We start from the raw sequence: 17,819 nt of genomic DNA on the forward strand, positions 1-17,819 counted from the left end.
TTTTTTTTTTTTTTTTTTTTTTTTTTTTTTTTTTTTTTTTTTTTTTTTTTTTTTGTTTGTAAATTTATTCATATATGTGGCCAATGGCTCTTGTTGTATTTAAAATTCATGTATTTCCAACTAACTAAATCAGTTATTACCATAACTACAACTACAGTAAACTCCAAATTATGAACAAAAATTAGGAAAGACATAAAGAAGGAGCAGATTGAAAGCTCAGTTACATCTTTGGAGTCGAGAAGATTGATTCTCGATTGGTCCGAAGGAGCAGATTTGGACATCTGCAAAATAAACCATAAGGGACTTAAAAAAGTTAAAAGGGGGCTCTACCATCTTACACATTCACATAAAATTGATAAACTACCTCAATACAAACTTATTTCCAAATGTACCTTAGAAAGACCATCAGTGAGGGACATAACCCGCGCACCAGCTGGAGGTATAAGTGGCTCAGGAACCTACAATTAGGATCAAAATTGAGGACCATTTCCAATAGCACAAGGTATCATGATATCAGGTAGAGTAAGGGCAAAAATCCACCTTGAAAATGTTCCCGCCTCTCCTGCATAAATTAGACGAGTACAAGTAGTCAAATAACCTTTTTCCCATTTGGTCCCCCCCCCCCCCCCCCCCCCCCCNCCCCCCCCCACACACACACACACAAATTTTGTGTGGGATGTAGACAGAAATAGTCCAATATGAAACGTAGTTGATTCTCACCCTCCTAATTTCTTCCACTTCCTTCCACCATATAGATAATTAACACGCTCAGCCAGCTCACGAGTCAACTCAAGATGCTGCTTTTGATCCTCGCCAACAGGGACAAGGTCTGACTGCGGAGATGTTTTTTACAAATAACATTAACTCCTTATACTACTTTTTATTAGGATAAGAAACATTTCATTGATAAGATGAAGTTACAAAAGAAAAGGGGAAAGTAAACCCTCACCAAGGGAAATTACACGTATATACTCCTTGCAGTTAGAGTAACAGGCTTAAGAACATCTAAAATTTTACCCGATTCTAAATGTTATGCATCATCCATGAAATAGGCAAAAGATAAGAATATGTAATTACAATGGAAATACAACAGGATGCTAGATAAACATATGATGTAGAATTAAGCATTTAAAACATGAGGTTTCATCAGAAATAATTTGCAACCAAGGAACGGCCTAGTAAGATTTCTGAGTGGCTATTGTTAATGAAAATACAAAATAAATTTCACCTTGAATAGAAATTTTACAAATTAATACACAAAGGCTACATGTTGGAGAGACCACCTGATATAGAAGAATATCAGAAGCCATTAGAACTGGATAGGTGAGAAGTGCAACGCCAACATTTTCATCCCCCTACAAAGTCCAAACCAGGTCAGCAGTATCAGATGCCAATCTGAATTATTAAACCAAGGAATTATGTTTGATGATATGAAAAGGTACATTGAGGTTTGAGAAACCACTTCCCAGTACAAACATGAATAAAACATGATGACTAACATAAGTTTAGCGCAAAATAGTTGATAATGTTGAAGACATAAAAATTTCCTTCCCATATTCCAAAAAGGGTATAATTGCTAGCTTTTAATTTTTCATTCTTTTCAGAGAAACGTTACTTTCAGCTTTTGGGCTTTGTAACAGACAAACTTTAAACAACAATGTACAGATAATAAATACAACTCATAACATCTCAATGAGAGGTATAGAAGTCTGTCAATAAGAACTTCCTAGTCCTTGCAAACCTTCCACTGACAAGGTCTCAACGTATTTCGTGCTATGCACAATAAAGACTTGAAGAAAACATCCCTTTTTCCATAAGAAATGTAAGCAAGTAATTTAGAAAAGAAGACAGAAATATCATACAGCCATAAACGCACCGCCTTGCGTGATTTCTCCTTAAACTGAATCATCCTGTTCAGCCAACCAATTGGGGCAGCTGAACTAAGAAGCCACATCAGCTCTACATGAGCACGGACATGAGACTGAACGAAGACAGAAGCCTGCAACATAATGCACTTTAATTTCATTCATACATCTTCCACAGCTATAGACATTCTAAATGCTTTACACAAGAACAACATAAAAATTCCTTGTGAGAGACGCACGCGCACACACATACAAGTTTCACATATCTAGTCATAGACACACACAAACGCCTACACACCGAACCTTGGAGGTATCTATACCACATGCTAAGTAAATAGCCGCTGTATTTCTTGTTGCTTTACTTAGTTGTTGGGTATCATAAGGTAATGTGATCTGGAAACAACGAGAAGAGTAAATTAACATGTAAGCTACAATTGTTAAGTAGTGGAAAAACCCAAAGATTGTTACAAAAAAATTCCTAATAGAAAATAATATATCCTATAAGATTACAATTACACTTAATCTTGGCAATGAACACTACATCTTAAAACTATATTTGAATGATAGACATTGCAGTTACAACCATTCATTTGGAAACAATGAGAAGAGTAAATTAACGATGTTAAGTAGTGGAAAAACCCAAAAATTGTTATAAAAAATTCCGAATAGAAAATACTATATTCTATACGATTACAATTATGTTTAATCTTGGTAATGAACACCACATCTTAAAACTATATTTGAATGATAGACATTGCGGTTACAACCATTCATTTTTTAGACAACCTCCAAATTTACTACTACTAGGCTCCATCAAGACGCCTTTGCCTTTCTAGTTGAACATAAAACTAAAGCCTCCTTTAACCAAGATGATGCGCCCCATTTGAAAAGAGTATATGTGGATTCTGGAAAGAGTGCTTAATTCGTTTAGAACATTTTAAATTAGAATAACAATGATAAAAATGGGACAACACCTTACATCTCCCACTTGGCAAGGTGGGATATAGTTGAAAAAAAAAAAAAAAAAAAAAAAAACTAGCACTATGTCTCTTTCAATTGCTTGCTCACAGACATCAAAACAGCACCTTTGGTCCTTTCCACCCCTTAATGGTTTCCTAACACTTTCATCAATTTCTTCAAGAAATAAAACTTCTTGTACTAACAGTTCAGATCATTTTTAAATACGTACATATAGAGCAAATCACACAATTTATTTGATGGCCACTCAGAAAACAAATGATATCCTAAGTTACAACAAGATAACTACACAAAGGATAGACATTCTGCCATAGTTACCCTGTGGCGCTAAACGGAGGAAGCAGAGAATAAGAATATGTGCATAGTTCACAAACATGAAAATATCAATTGTCTTAACATACCGCATGAAGATCCACAATGAAGAAGAGAGTATCATATGTGTCCTGCAAAACATAGCATGAAATGAACAGGGTAATTTTAAGTTTTTTGGGGAAAGTTGTAACATCTGGAGTTTTAAGAAAATAAATTTAAAAAAAAAAAAAAAGAAAAGAAAAAAGAAAAAGGGAAGGAAAGCAAAATGGCACACACGTAAGTTGGAGAAGACGACCGTACAATCAATGGTTAGTTTCTCGAGCCTAATAAATATACACTCCTAGAGTAAAAGTGTATAGAGTTGTATCCATAAGCCTTATTGGGCAAAAATAGACTAGAGTCAAGTTAATGGCTAAGGATTATAGTTGAGCATATAGCCTAAGTATATGTTATAAGGTTTAAGTATGACAAGGGCCTACAAGTAGGTTGCTTATTGAGGTTTTTTTATGCTCGTACCATGTTATTCTATTTTTTTCAGATGGAATGTACACCACTGTTGATGGCGGGAGTACACAGAGCCATGCAGTTGCAGGAGGTGCCCTTTAGATTGAGTCGTCTTCCTTCTTGTCATTTTATTATTATTTTAAATGCTGCTTCTCAGAACTTATGTACTTTTTGTTAACCGTTTTGACTTGACTCTGCGATTTTTTTTTTTTGTACCTCTAAAGTACTTTTATGTTGGTTTTGAATGCATATTTGAATCTTAAATTTTTTATGTCTCCCACTTTACAAAAAAAAAAATTACTGCCCTTTTTACCTTTGAGTGTAAGTGGCAATATGTGATTCGAGGCATCGACAGTTAGGTCGTTACAAAATTCATGAAAGGATAGCAGGTATTGTAAAGAAAAAGAAAAACAAGTCATGCACCGCAGTTGGTATTCAAATTTTATCGTTGCTAATATGTGAGGAGCATGAATGATGGTGAGATCGAAATAAATTTCTCAGGTTATTTCTCAAAGGATTATTAGAGCTAACAAGCTTATACCTCGTCTACGCATATAGGCACGAATTCTTGTTTTCATTTTTTTCCCCTTTAATGGATGAATCATTAAGAACCTAAACCTAGATTCAAGGTTCTGAGTATGTTTTGGTAGTTCAAGGAAGCAGGACAGTCACCTTCCAATGTATTGATTTAACATGTTCACGAAAAGAATGAAACCTGTCTTTGGCAAGATGAGTTTTCATTAAAATAAATAAATAAAAAGGAAAGATGTATGGCTACTTAGGTATGAGTTAAAGAAGTAGCATACAAGCACCGAACCTAACTAACCTTCACTACTTCAAAAGCTGCATTCAAATGAAGTTTTTCAAGGGGCTACACATAAAAGAAATCTACCAAGTATTTGACAATCCCAAACAAGGAAGGCAGGCAATACAAGCAAAGCAAGAGATATAGTTGAAAAATTATTCATAAGGCCATGTACATATGGGAAGTAATGTAAACCTGGAGCGAAATCCAATTCTTTATTGCACCTAGATAATTACCAAGATGAATAGAGCCTGTCGGCTGAACACCCGATACTATCCTCTGCCTGGCAAAACAATACTCAACTTCGTTTAATTGCACGACTGGGCATAGCATATTTATTCTATACTCAAAGCATTCAAAAGCATCCATAAACCAAAAGGAGAACGGTAAATAAGGGAGCAACGAGAAATCAGGAGTTTTTTCTTTTTAATGAGAATGTGAAACTAAGAATATTAGCAATGCTGTTTCATTCATCCAAGTAAACCGGTGACGACAATTTTACTCTTATACTGGACATACTGTCATTCCGATATCACAATACTGAGGCATCTACATTATACATAGGCATTATGAATCTCAAACTTCAAAAGGCAGAAATCAGAAGTTTTCTTAGGGCAAGCGATTATGCTATACAAGTTATCATCCAACCATCAGTTTAACGGTCATTTCCCTCAAACCAGCCGTTATCTAGTGTTTATCTTATTGTTTCTGCGAAGTTCCGCAGACAAATGTAGAATTAACGACTTCAAAATCTATACAACTCGACTAACACAATGAAGTCTAAAAAACACGGTAGCCTCAATTTTCGATCCACTACCAATACTTCATACCATAAAAACGTAAAAAATTCGAGGTCGAGAATAATAAATGCAGTAAAAGTAAAATTTACTTGACGGAACTGGGAGGGCGCTCTGACGCAGCAGGTTCGGTAACGGAGATACTGCAACAGCATCGGGAACTGTTTCCAATTGAAGACCGATGAAGCCGAAAGATCGAATGAGCCTTGGAGTGATTGCTTCCAAACGCAGAAAATGATCTGCTGGAAAGCTGAATTCAACTTAGAAGTGCCAAAACTGTCTCAAATTTCCCTGCATTTGAAACTGCGTGCATATGTGTGCCAGGAAGAGAGCGAAGAAGGGAAGAAGTACGTACAGAGAAGGCGTAAAGCGAGGAGACGACTGTGAGAGGACGAGAAAGTGCGAGAGAAGGGAGCGACCCATCCTCGTTTCTGTTCGTATCATGTTATCTATGGTCTTTGACTCTTCCGCTCTTCAAACCTGCAGAGTTCCCGGATGAGGTCCGGTACTGGTAATTTTATACTCATGTTCGCGTGAGTTTCACGCGCTTGTGATTTTACTGATTTACCCGCTTATGGAAATTTATATTGGAACTCTAATATTAATTTCATGCAAGTATTATTAACTAACCTTTTATAAAATTAATTTTAATTTTATACAACTTTTTATTTTATTTATAAAGTAAAATCTTGTATTTATTTAAAAACTACAGTGCTTAATACACGTGTAATTTCAATATATATATATATATATATATATATATATATATATATATATTCAATAATAAGTCTGTCGCTAACCGATATTGTCTTATTTGAACTTTCTCTTTTGAGCTTACCCTCAAGGTTTTAAAGCATAACAAGTCTCTCGTAAGTAGATATTGTCATTTTTTTAGTTTTAAAACACATATAGAGAGATTTCCACACTAGGAGGAATGTTTCATCTCTCTCCAACCAATGTGGGATTTCACAATCCATCTCTTGAGGTCCCAGCTTTCTTGCTGGCATACCACACAGGAACTTGGCTCTTATGCCATTTGTAATCGTTCAAGCCCGTCGTTAGCAAATATTGTCTTCTTTGGCCTTTCACTTCCAAGCTTCCCCTCTAAGTTTTAAAACACATCTATTAGGGGGAGATTTCCATACTCTTACAAGAAATGCTTCGTTCTCCTTTCCAACCCGTGTGGGAGGACGGTTAAATTTTTAATTTTTTGTTTAATAAATTTATTATAAATTTAAAATTTTAAGAATTAATTGATTTATTATATATAAATCTGTATTGGTTGTTGAAGGAAGGTTAAACTTGTAATTTTAAGTTATTTTTTAGAAATAAATCTGTAATTTAATATATTTTAAAATTTATTTTTTTCCTAAAAAGGAGGGATTCTTCGTAAACCCCTAACGAAGGGGACCTGTCCAGCCGGTTTGGGTATTTCTGCTCGACGAGGCGTGGAACTGGGAATCTTCTCTCCAAAAATCGAGTAGCAGCAACAGGAAGAATGGAGCGTCTCCGCCGGAGAGACAGACAGATGTTTTCTGGGTTTACGAAGGGCGAGGTAGGAATCTCATTCATTTCCCTGAATCTGAGCATGTATTTGATCATATCGGTGTTGATGGATTTACAATGTCAAAGTATAATTTCGAAGTACGGTCTCTCACCGGCCATTTTTTCTCAGGGCACTTTGTTTATCCTTTTCGATGATCACGCCTGAAATGTTTTTTTTTTTTTTTTTTTATGCTTTTGGGTTCAATGGAGGCCACAAAGAACTTCTTTTGGCGCGGGAACTATTGCATAATTTGTAGTCTTACGTCAATAGATAATGATAAGTGAATGGGCTCAGTTTCATTTTTCGACTCCATGTTCTTCCTCGTGCGATATATTTCATTAGCAATTAGGAAGGGTTATGTGGAATCATTGGTGTTCCACATCCAACATTTGAAGCATTAACTTACCCTTGTACCAGAAGCTTACGTTGGAGAACAGTTAATCTTTTATTTGAATTTATCTTCCTTTGAAAGGTTGAGACGAGAGACAATTATGAGTTAGGAATCAACTATTTTCTACCTATCTTGGAAAAGGATTACCATGTCAATATCTTCTACCTCGAAGATTTTAGGGAATGAATTCAAGCCATATTGACCACCTACTTAGGATTTGATTATTATCCCACAAGTTGCATTGACAACCAAACGTAGTAGAGTCAGATGGTCGTATCGTGAAATTAGTTGAAGTGTGCGCAAGTTGGTACAGACGACCATAGATATAAAAAAATTCATCTATCCTAGAGAAAGTCCGTCCTTAAAACTCATTTCAGGCAAAATTTTCACATCTACTTGCAAAATATTGTATCGAGAAATGTATGGAAACGATAAGGGCAATTGAGTTTTCATAATACTTTTATCGTGATGAAAAGTAGTTATGCAAATATAAATTTAAGGAGGCAAGAAAAGTTAACTTCTCGAGTGTCTTTTGTTTTTAAGGACTAATGTGTGCGTGTTTTGATTTCCACCGGCTGGGAAGCTCGCTTGTAAATATCCTCACTCTTTTCCTTTTGGTGTGCCCGGACCAATATTTTCTGTGCGGTCTCATGCTTATGTGCTTTTATCTATCTTAATGAAAAATTTGCTTTAAGGAAAAAAAAAAAAGAACCCTCCTGAGAAGCAGACTAATTACGTACAACATTTGCTGTTATTCTATATCCTATGTAATCTTAATTTTTCCGCTGGTTAAGGACCATGCTTCTAGAGCCTATCTCTTCTTGTAACTACACTTTTTAGGGAATGGGAGTTTTTTTTTTTCCCTAATAAAGAAAAGCTCTTTTAGAAATTTTATTTTCAGGATATTCACTCTGAAGGCATATTTATTTATTTTCTTTCATTTCATGCTACACTGAATCCATAATGAAAGATTAGTTTGCATCAATTTAGAAATTCTTTTTGGGTCGAGAGTTTGTTGTACATACCTTTTATAATGTATCACGAACATTCATTTTTAGTTTTCCCATCCCCCTCGGGGTTAACCCTTGCAAACAGATAGAGAAAATGGAGAAATTGCTAGAGGAATCAGGATTACAGTTGCTTAATAGAGAATTTTGTCAAAAAGTTACCCAAGGTTTCAAGTGAGTTTCATTTTTCTCATTTGTTATATGACTTTTAATGAACCTTTAAATATGTATATGATGTATGTATAATATAAAGTTCTCATATTTTGGCATTTCATTTCGATGCAGTCGGTCTTCTGGTCGTGCTGGGAAGCCTGTAATAAAGTGGATGGAGGTTGTCACATTGTTTACTTTTTGCTTATTCTCTTGTTTTCGTAATATTATTCTATTTCTACTGTTGTATATCTTGCGAATAGGACTTGATAAACATTTTCTTGTGGGCATTTGGAAATCGTTGGTGTAAATTCCTGCAGGTCTTTGTTGTGAGTTCTGCCTTCAATTTTTGTTTAGAGAGCTCTCTTGAGCAAATGCTTAGTAACTTCCTTGTGGAAGAATCATTCTTTGGCAGGGTACTTTGGTCACTGTGGGTATTTGGCTGGAGAAGAATAAAAAGTTTTTTGAAGCTTGATTTTTCGACGGGGTTAGGTATGGAGTCTTGCACAACAGCAAGTCTCCTCTAATTACAACAGTATAGTCTTATATAGGTCTCCGGAGATGTTTCTTTTTTTCTTTTTGCTTTTCCCTCTTCTCCATTTCTTTATTTACTGTTCTTTATCTGGCCATCTTTTGTATTTTCACGTTTGAAAAGAAAAAATGGTTCTGGTGAAAATTTGTCTTCATAAAATGTTACAGGTATACAATTGGCTCCAAAGTCGACTGCAAGACTTCCCGAAAAATGAAAAGAGGATGTCTGAAATTCCCAAAGCTTGCCCTTCAAATAAGACTCAGGAAAGTTCTCAACGCCCCGAAGGTAACTTGAGCCAAGTATTTGTCTCCATTGTTTTTGAAGGCAAAGTTACTCAGCTGTAGGATGGTTTAATGTTAAAATGACAATTACTTTCTAGTTTCAACTCTAACTGCAACCATCATACATGTATGTCTGCACATACATTAAGCCTTTTTTTTTCTCTCTCCTTTTTCACATGCTAATGATCTTTATTTAAAAGCAGGTGAAAAGAGCCCAGATTTATCAGAATTGGAATTTGAAGCAAGGTCATCAAAAGATGGTGCATGGTATGTGAAGAAATCACTACCTTCGGTTTTGTTTAGATAGGTGCATCTTTTGGGTGTTCGTCTTTGTATTTTCTCTGATGTTCTTGTACGGTTTGAATACGACTCCAAAGGTAAAGCTAGGGATATCACCCGATATAACAGAGTTATTTAGATGGGATAAGTTAAACATATCTTTGAGTTTCAATGTGCCCAACCCTTTAAAGCAGACAATCTCCTCCTTGATTCAAGCATTTTCTTAAGATTTCTTTTGTTTAGCTCCCTTTTGGCCATGAGTTGGAGCTTTGGGAATAAAGGAATAGGAGCTTCAAGGGACAATATAGAGGATTGATTGATTGGAAGTGTGGGATTGGCTTAATATATTGTATGTAATCGGCTCTCTCATTATGATGCCTGGTCCTATGCAGAATTTTTGTTCATTAGTATTTGTGTTTCTTATCATAAACAAGCTCTAAATAGGGAAAACAAAAAATAAATTCTCTTTGAAGCAAGAATTGGGAAGTTATGGTACGCATTGAATGTCTTGTTTATGTAACCATTTAATCTTACTGCCAATGTGATTACGATAGACCCCAAATTACCAAGGTTTATACACGTTGAACTAGGAAAGAGAAAGTGGGGGAGCTGAGTGATAGTATGTGAGAAATGAGCGTTTGTATAATCTTTTGGACGAGTGTTTGTTGTGATTTTGTGGGGCGCAGGTGTTTGGTGAGTTAGAGGTGGGCTGAGCTTTTTTTATATTGGGATAGCCATTTAAGGGTTGGTCTCGGTGAAGGAGAGTATGTTTTGGTCTTGTTGTTTTTGTACTCATATTCTGTGTGTTCTTGAAGAGAGGGAATCTCTCAAATCTCCTTTGTGCCATTAATAGTCGATAAATAAATCGAGGTTTATCAGATTACGCAGCAGTGATTTACTATGATATTATTTCAATTCGTAAGAATGGTCGTTTGTGTATGATTAGTAAGTGCAGATATTGAATCTAATTAGAAATTTCCTTTCGGTATCTGATTGTAAATTATAATGGACTAAAGGTTGAATATGGTTGCTACCTACTTGAAGAAGAGGATTTTACTATGAAACTTTGTGATGTTCAGGTTATTAAGGGGAAATATAAAACAGAAAAGAATGATAACTCTATGTTGGTTTTAGGTGAAGCTGTATTTGTGGTTTCTGCTTGTTACCATTTCAAATTTTTGCTGCGGTTCTGATGGCATTCCCCTTATATATATTATGCAGGTATGATGTTGCTATGTTCCTTACGCATAGATTTCTTAGGTCAGGCGAAGCTGTGAGTCTTTGAACCATGACATCTTTTTTTCTTCTTGTATTCTGATTTATGACACCTTCCATTTTTCACGGAGTATAAGATTTGTTGAACCAAGTGAGCTCATGGTTCATAAAGGTGTCTGCTCTGGGCTTTAGATGTATGAGTACTCATTAACTTATACATGCACGTATATGCATGTGATGCTCGTAGCAGAATATAATTTCATTAGAGTTTTCATTTGGTTGTCTGATTGGTTTTGCCAATTCATTAAAGGAAGCGCGAGTCAGATTTGTCGGATTCGGAGCCGAGGAAGACGAATGGGTCAACATAAAACAGGCAGTACGAGTACGCTCTGTCCCTATAGAACATTCAGAGTGTCAAAAGTTGAAGGTTGGGGACATTGTACTCTGCTTCCAGGTGACTAATTAATGCAAAAACCTTTGGACAACCGGTAGATTGTTCATTTATCTGTAGTCCATTTCTATCTTAGATATTAAATTTTTCAGGAGAGGAGAGATCAGGCAATCTACTATGATGCACATATTGTGGAAGTCCAGAGGAGAATGCATGACATTAGGGGCTGCAGGTGTCTTTTCCTGGTTCGTTACGAACACGATAGCACCGAGGTAAGTATCACTTTCTCGAGCTCGCTCGTTACAGCTTTTGAAGTAGTTCATAACAATCACACGTACTTGTTCAACACCCAGGAAAAAGTTCGTTTGAGAAGATTATGTCACAGACCGGCACATCGATTCTAAGCTGGAGATATGAATGGTTTGCCACAGAAACTACAATGGGTAATGCTAATTTTGTATGTTCTTTCATAAAGGTGAGGGCATGTTGTGGGTAAAATTTCATAATAGAAGTGGTTTGATTGTTTTCACCTTATTGTTTGTGTATCCATGGCATCTGTAGTTTCTCCCAAAAGCCGTGGGAACAAGCATGGGAGACGCACATGTAATTGTTGCATATTCTATGCCTATCTATGGCAAATTGGGCAAGACGAGTTCGAACTTTTAGTGGGTTTTAATATCTCTCTCTGCCCATTGCTTGCAAATCTTTAGCCATTTTAAACAGGTCTGTAACAGAGAGAGAGTCTTGAGATCCACTGAGACAACCATAGCCAAAGCTGTGGACTTTCAGAGGGAATTTTGGGACACCTTCAACACTACCACATGGTTCGACCCGAAACTCTCCTTAACCAATTCTATGAGAAAGGTTGCTAGAAAAAGTTTCGAGAAATGAAATTCGAGCAGTTTCGGCTCTTCGATTAAGCACTCTTGAAGCATTAGTTGTGATCCCATAATTAGTCTCGACTTTCTCTTGAATCTCTCAAGATTGTTTGCTTTATAATTGTTGCTAAAACTGGTTTTGTCGTGTAAAAACTATATTTAATAGGAGCGTTGTTGCTAAAACTGGTCAGATTGTAACATTTGTTTTAGATCCAACCCAACTTGAACCAACATAATCGGTCTGATTGTTTGAGGTTTTTTTATTCAATCTTAAGTACAATGTCGTAAAGTAGCTCAAATTTTAAACTTATGAGCTAATACAGTCCATAGAGTTTTCATTTATTTGAATAAAATTGAGCTCAAATAAGTTTATAATCCAACTCAAAATCGTGCGGGTTTGATCAAATTTTTTAGGTTCTCATCCATTCTCAAACACTTAATATTAATATTATTTTTAGTTTTTAAAAAATAAACTTACTGGGGAGAGCTGTGGAAAGTTAATGGGCTTTTCTGATGGACTTAATAAATAATGGGCCTACTTGAGGGAGAGTGGTCCATAGGTACTAATGGGCTTAGAATTAATGGGCTTTTCTGATGGACTTAATAAAAAAAGCCCAGAAAAGTAATGGGCCTAATTGAGGGAGAGTGGTCCATATCTACTCTAACGTAAGTTTTGAACATAATATAATGCATGCTTAGTAGGAGAATTTAATGTGCTCCATGTGACATTGTATTATAACCAAATTAATCCATTAGGGTTCGTGACAAATCTTGGTAGGGTCCACATAAGAGACCCTTCATCAAGGGATTGGGGTCGGCCTAATTATCCTTTGGTGTAATACGTTTAAAAACTTTTAATTTTATGTTTAATAGATATTTAAAATTTTTAAATTTTATATAACGCCTCGTATCAAGAGTGCACCTTATTGATATGGGTAAAGTCTTTCTTAGTTATCTTATATTTAAAGTTGCTGTCAGTTCATTTATATACAGTAGAAGATGAGAAAATGGTACCATCAAGTAGCATTTTAAAATAATATATAGTTTATAAGATAAAGTAAAATAATATCTAAATTAATATAAAGGAGTAAAGTTTAAGATTATAAAATAAGAGAAAAAGCATATAGTATAATAATAATACAGTGTATATTGGGAATGAAAAGGACCATACACTGTATATTCCATTATATGCTAATTGCTTCTACGTAAAGACAAACCACTTTTTTCTTTTCCCTTCAAACTCCCAAAATTCCCCCTTTTTTATTTATTTATTTTTTAAAAAAAATTAAGGATTTTAATTTTTGGAGGAGTCCTAAAGTTGTAAATAAGTGGAACATGAGTGGCAAATGCGTGCGATTAGGAGAATTAATTTTGAACCTCGTCGTTAATGAATGAAAAGAGAAATATCGGAAATTAGGCCCACAAAATCAGACCCCTTTTTACCTTTTAGCCATTCGTGTTCAAACTTCAAATTCCATTTCTCAAAAGGAAACTCATGCCCCTTTTCGTAATTACACGCTTTATCTCCTTCAACAAAGCTTTGACCTGCCCTTATCTCCATCTTCTTAACCCTACATTCACTCTACCTATCCTAAAACTTCAATTATGGCATTGCCCCTTTTTCGTAATTACACGATTTTAGATGGACTGTATTGATGACTCGAACAACTCGAATAGAGTTCACAACACAACTCAACCCAACCCCGTTTTAGGTCGAGTTGCTGAAAGCATCTAAATAGTAAACCCTCCTCAAGATCAATACTCTCCTACTCCGACTTCTCCCAAGTCTCTAATAGCACAACCAAGACAAAGATGGGTTATCTGCCTCTGTAGGGATGTAGCGATAGAAATTTTGAGAATTCAAAAAAAGGTCACGGCAAGATGAACCATTTATCATCACAATAGATGTTAAGTGGAAGTACAGAGATATATGTCGTTGAGGCATCACGGTTGGACTGTCCAGTAATTTTTTTTATACATATATTATTACTATTTAAAAAAACATATTTATGTACCATACCTATTACATTGATAACTAAAATCTCATAAAATTTCAATATCAAACATTTATGCTAGCATAGATGGTTAGGATTGGTACCAATTGTTAGCTGTGATACCAATTGTTAAGATCGCTCAACAACGCATACACTCGATCAAGATGAACACAAAAAACATTAGAGAAAAAATATAAGTAGAAATATTTATTAAAGGTTTTATATTGATAACTTCACGCCGTGTACAACAACAAAAATCAGAGAATAACTCTTATCCCAACATATATCACAAACATTAAATATTCTTAGTTTTCATAATAATTTTAAAAGTACGGTGGAGTCCTAACCCTATTTTCGACAACCTAATCAAAACAACGTTAACCCAAACCGAAATTTTTAATTTTCCAAAAATTTAATCGAACCCAAATCCAAAAAAAGAAACCATCTAAGGTTTGTGTTAGATAGTTGAAGTCAGTCCCTGTCTCATTCTCACATCAAATGATGACCTCTATTTTTTTAATACAAAGTTTTATTATAATCTTGAACAAAATATATATATATTGATTGCTTTTTTTAGTATAAAGTTTTCATGTAGTTTGACTGTAATAATAGTTTCATTTTTTGAAAAGGAAAAAGAATTTTAAAAAAATTGGGTGTTATATTATATATTGGGTTATTTCAGGACATGAACAGATGAACTAAAGCTCGAAACTGAAACCAGATCGGTGGAATCCAAACCCTAGCTGCTCCTGCTGACTAATTCATGGGGAAGAGAAGACCCATAAGATTCTTCTTCTTCTTCTTCTTCTTCTTGTTTCTGTTGAATCGGCATTCAACTGCTCTGCAACTCCACCGCCATGAAACCCACCTTCTTTTCTCCTTCAAAGCTTCCGTTCACACAGACCCATCTCGCCTTCTCTCCAATTGGGATCTCTCCGTTCCCGTCTGCAACTGGAACGGCATCACATGCACCGGAGACAATGCTACCATCGTTTCCGTCGACCTCTCCGGTAAGAATCTCACCGGCGTAATTCCCGACTCTGTTTTCCGCCTACAGAACCTCCGAATTCTGGACCTTTCCGACAACCAATTCGTCGGAGAACTCCCTCGGAATATCTTCTCTGTCGCCTCTTCTTCCCTTCTCCATTTGAATTTGAGCAACAATAACATCACCGGCAAACTCCCTTCTGGCGGCGTTCATGGTCTCCAAACGTTGGACTTATCCAACAACATGATTTCCGGTTCAATTCCGACAGATATCGGATTGTTCTTTGATCTTCAGTTTCTTGATCTCGGAGGGAATGCTTTAATCTCCGAAGTTCCGAATTCCCTTGCGAATCTCTCATCGTTGGAGTTTTTGACATTGGCGTCTAATAAACTCACCGGAGAAATTCCGAGGGATTTGGCCGGATTGAAGCGGCTGAAATGGATTTATTTGGGTTTCAATGAATTTTCCGGCGAGATTCCTGAAGAAATCGGCCAATTGGGTTCTTTAAATCATCTTGATCTTGTTTACAACAAGCTAACGGGGAGAATTCCGGCGGCGTTGGGGAATCTCTCTCAACTTGAGTATCTATTTCTCTACCAAAATTGTCTCGCCGGTTCGATTCCTCCGTCGATTTTTAGTTTGGTGAATTTGATATCTCTCGATGTTAGCGATAATTCTCTGTCGGGAGAGATTCCGGAGCTCGTAATTCAATTGAAGAATTTGGAGATTTTGCATCTGTTTCGGAACAATTTCACCGGAAAAATTCCGACAGCTTTGGCTGCTCTGTCCCGGTTGCAGATTCTTCAGTTATGGTCCAATGGATTTTCCGGCGAGATTCCGGCGTTACTTGGAACACAGAACAATCTCACTGTTCTTGATGTTTCAACTAATTATCTTACCGGAAAAATCCCACATGGGCTTTGTGATTCTAAACGCTTATTTAAGCTTATCCTGTTTTCAAATTCGCTAAACGGCGAAATTCCAGAGAGTCTCTGTTTTTGCAGGAGTTTACGGCGTGTTCGGCTTCAAAACAACCGTCTCTCCGGCGAATTGTGTCCGGGATTTACGAAATTACCTCTACTTTACTTTTTGGATATCTCTGGCAACCGATTTTCCGGCGGGATCGACGGCGAGAAATGGGAGTTGCCGGCTCTTCAGATGATGAGTTTAGCGAGGAATAAGTTTTCAGGGGACTTGCCGGAACTGATCGGGAGTAATGAAATCGTGAGTTTGGATTTCTCGGCGAATGAATTTTCCGGTTCCGTCCCGGAGAGTATCGGAAGGTTATCGGAGCTAATGAAGCTAAATTTGAGCAACAATTATCTCTCCGGTCGAATTCCAGGTGAAATCTCTTCTTGTAAGAAGCTCGTGAGTTTGGATTTAAGTAACAATAAACTCACCGGCGAAATCCCGGCGGTTCTCAGTCGTATTCCGGTTCTCAGCTTCCTCGATTTATCGGAAAACGAACTCTCCGGCGAAATCCCACCGATTTTAGGCCGAGTTGCATCGCTCGTTCAGATAAATATCTCTAACAATCACTTCCACGGAAGATTGCCGGCCACCGGAGCCTTTTTAGCCATAAATAACAGCGCCGTCGCCGGGAACAATCTCTGTGGCGGCGACATTAGCAGCAATCTACCGACTTGCGAAAATGGCGTTAAAAAAAGACGCTACAGCCAGTTGTGGTGGATTACGGTCATATTGGCGGCGATAGTGGTGGCGACGGCGGTTTTTGTCAGAATACGCCGTCGTAAGCAGCGGATGGGAGAGAAAAGAGTGCAAAACGAGGAGGGAATTTGGGAGCTGAAATTGTTCGATCTCAAATCGTCCAAATTCGTCACGGTAGACGCCATTCTGCAATCCGCCGGGAAAGCAAACGAAACGGAGATTCAATTCGTGGTGGAGAAAATTAACGGGAATATATCGGCCGGAATTGGGGAGGCGGCGGAATTGGGGAGGCTTAGACATTCTAATATCGTACGGCTGTTGGCGGCGTGTCGGTCGGACAAAACAGGGTATTTGGTACGAGAATATGTGCAGGGGCGGCGCTTGAGCCAAATTGTTGGGAATTTGAGCTGGGAACGACGTCGTAACATCGCCCTGGGAATTGGCCGGGGGCTGCAATTCTTGCACTCCCACTGTTCTCCCGGTGTAATTGCGGCGAATTTTTCGCCGGAGAAGATCATTGTCGATGAAAAATATGAACCCCGGCTGGTTGTCGGATTGTCCAGCGCCGCCGTTTCTCCGCACTACGCCGCCCCCGGTACGTGTAATTTGAGCTATAATAATCCATGCACATGCACAATCATATGCACGTTGAGCTGAGAAAGCTACTTTTTTTGTGGCAGAGACGAAGGAAAGTGGAGACATAACGGAGAAAAGCAATGTGTACACATTGGGGCTTGTTCTTATTCAATTACTGACCGGAAAGATGGCCGTCCACCGGCAAGAGGTGGTGGAATGGGCACGGTCCGATTGTCGTGCTGAGACGTGGGTTGTTGGTGGTGCGGTTACCGGCGCCACCGAGCAGGACCAGATGGTGGGGTTTATGAACTTGGCTCTGGACTGTACCGCCGGTGACCCCATGGCGAGGCCGTCCTCGGAGGTTGCCTACAAAACCATGCTCTCTCTTTGTCGGATCACTTGCTGTTCTAAACTTTTGTTCACCTAAAACTTGCTGTCCCGGTCATGTATTGTAACGTTTGAGGGCTAAATTTGAATCTTAAATTGATTTCAAAATTAATGAAATGATTGAGAAGATATTTATAATAAAGTGTCGAAATTTTCACGTTCATGTTGTATTACTATTGTTTCGGTTTGGATATATGTATCACATTAATCTATGTTTGAAAATTGAGGGACGATACATTCGTACATATAAGGTGGGGTGGGACACGGGTTTGGGT

At 37.3% G+C, this 17,819-nt stretch overlaps 3 protein-coding genes across 14 annotated transcripts in view; 2 read left to right on the plus strand and 1 right to left on the minus strand.

The window, feature by feature from the left end:
* LOC111446139 (tryptophan--tRNA ligase, chloroplastic/mitochondrial) overlaps positions 1-5,753 on the minus strand; it is a 9,456-nt gene extending 3,703 nt beyond the window's left edge. For 7 of the 8 annotated variants that reach the window (XM_023084818.1, XM_023084817.1, XM_023084820.1 and 4 more), the window contains exons 1-11: positions 5,617-5,753; positions 5,354-5,503; positions 4,660-4,747; positions 3,245-3,286; positions 2,169-2,258; positions 1,877-1,999; positions 1,284-1,355; positions 721-833; positions 541-562; positions 393-458; positions 225-281 (exon numbers count right to left, since the gene is read on the minus strand). In XM_023084818.1, coding sequence (XP_022940586.1) covers positions 225-281; positions 393-458; positions 541-562; positions 721-833; positions 1,284-1,355; positions 1,877-1,999; positions 2,169-2,258; positions 3,245-3,286; positions 4,660-4,747; positions 5,354-5,503; positions 5,617-5,705 — 912 coding nt within the window. In that variant the 5' untranslated portion in view covers positions 5,706-5,753. The remainder of the gene's footprint in view (positions 1-224; positions 282-392; positions 459-540; positions 563-720; positions 834-1,283; positions 1,356-1,876; positions 2,000-2,168; positions 2,259-3,244; positions 3,287-4,659; positions 4,748-5,353; positions 5,504-5,616) is intronic. The other variant, XM_023084821.1, reaches the window with a different exon arrangement.
* Positions 5,754-6,650: 897 nt separating this feature from the next.
* LOC111446142 (protein SAWADEE HOMEODOMAIN HOMOLOG 1-like) lies at positions 6,651-12,638 on the plus strand. 5 transcript variants are annotated; one of them, XR_002711026.1, is made up of 10 exons: positions 6,651-6,816; positions 8,294-8,379; positions 8,491-8,536; positions 9,055-9,172; positions 9,372-9,435; positions 10,669-10,720; positions 10,973-11,116; positions 11,206-11,325; positions 11,407-11,564; positions 12,555-12,638. XR_002711026.1 is itself a non-coding variant. In XM_023084825.1 (9 exons), the coding sequence occupies exons 1-9, from the start codon at positions 6,760-6,762 to the stop codon at positions 11,455-11,457; spliced, it is 738 nt and encodes a 245-aa protein (XP_022940593.1). In that variant the 5' UTR covers positions 6,651-6,759; the 3' UTR covers positions 11,458-11,754. The 5 variants fall into 5 exon arrangements, 3 of the variants coding, with proteins under 3 accessions (XP_022940593.1, XP_022940595.1, XP_022940594.1); XR_002711027.1 differs by lacking the exon at positions 12,555-12,638 and having other exon boundaries at positions 11,190-11,325; positions 11,407-11,754; XM_023084825.1 differs by lacking the exon at positions 12,555-12,638 and having other exon boundaries at positions 11,407-11,754.
* Positions 12,639-14,608: 1,970 nt separating this feature from the next.
* LOC111446137 (probably inactive leucine-rich repeat receptor-like protein kinase At2g25790) lies at positions 14,609-17,712 on the plus strand. Its single transcript, XM_023084811.1, has 2 exons — positions 14,609-17,176; positions 17,262-17,712. The coding sequence occupies exons 1-2, from the start codon at positions 14,689-14,691 to the stop codon at positions 17,582-17,584; spliced, it is 2,811 nt and encodes a 936-aa protein (XP_022940579.1). The 5' UTR covers positions 14,609-14,688; the 3' UTR covers positions 17,585-17,712.
* Positions 17,713-17,819: the final 107 nt, after the last annotated feature.

The sequence above is a fragment of the Cucurbita moschata genome, unplaced genomic scaffold, assembly GCF_002738365.1.
Source record: "Cucurbita moschata cultivar Rifu unplaced genomic scaffold, Cmos_1.0 Cmo_Scf00008, whole genome shotgun sequence".
In the NCBI taxonomy this organism is placed as follows: domain Eukaryota; kingdom Viridiplantae; phylum Streptophyta; class Magnoliopsida; order Cucurbitales; family Cucurbitaceae; genus Cucurbita; species Cucurbita moschata.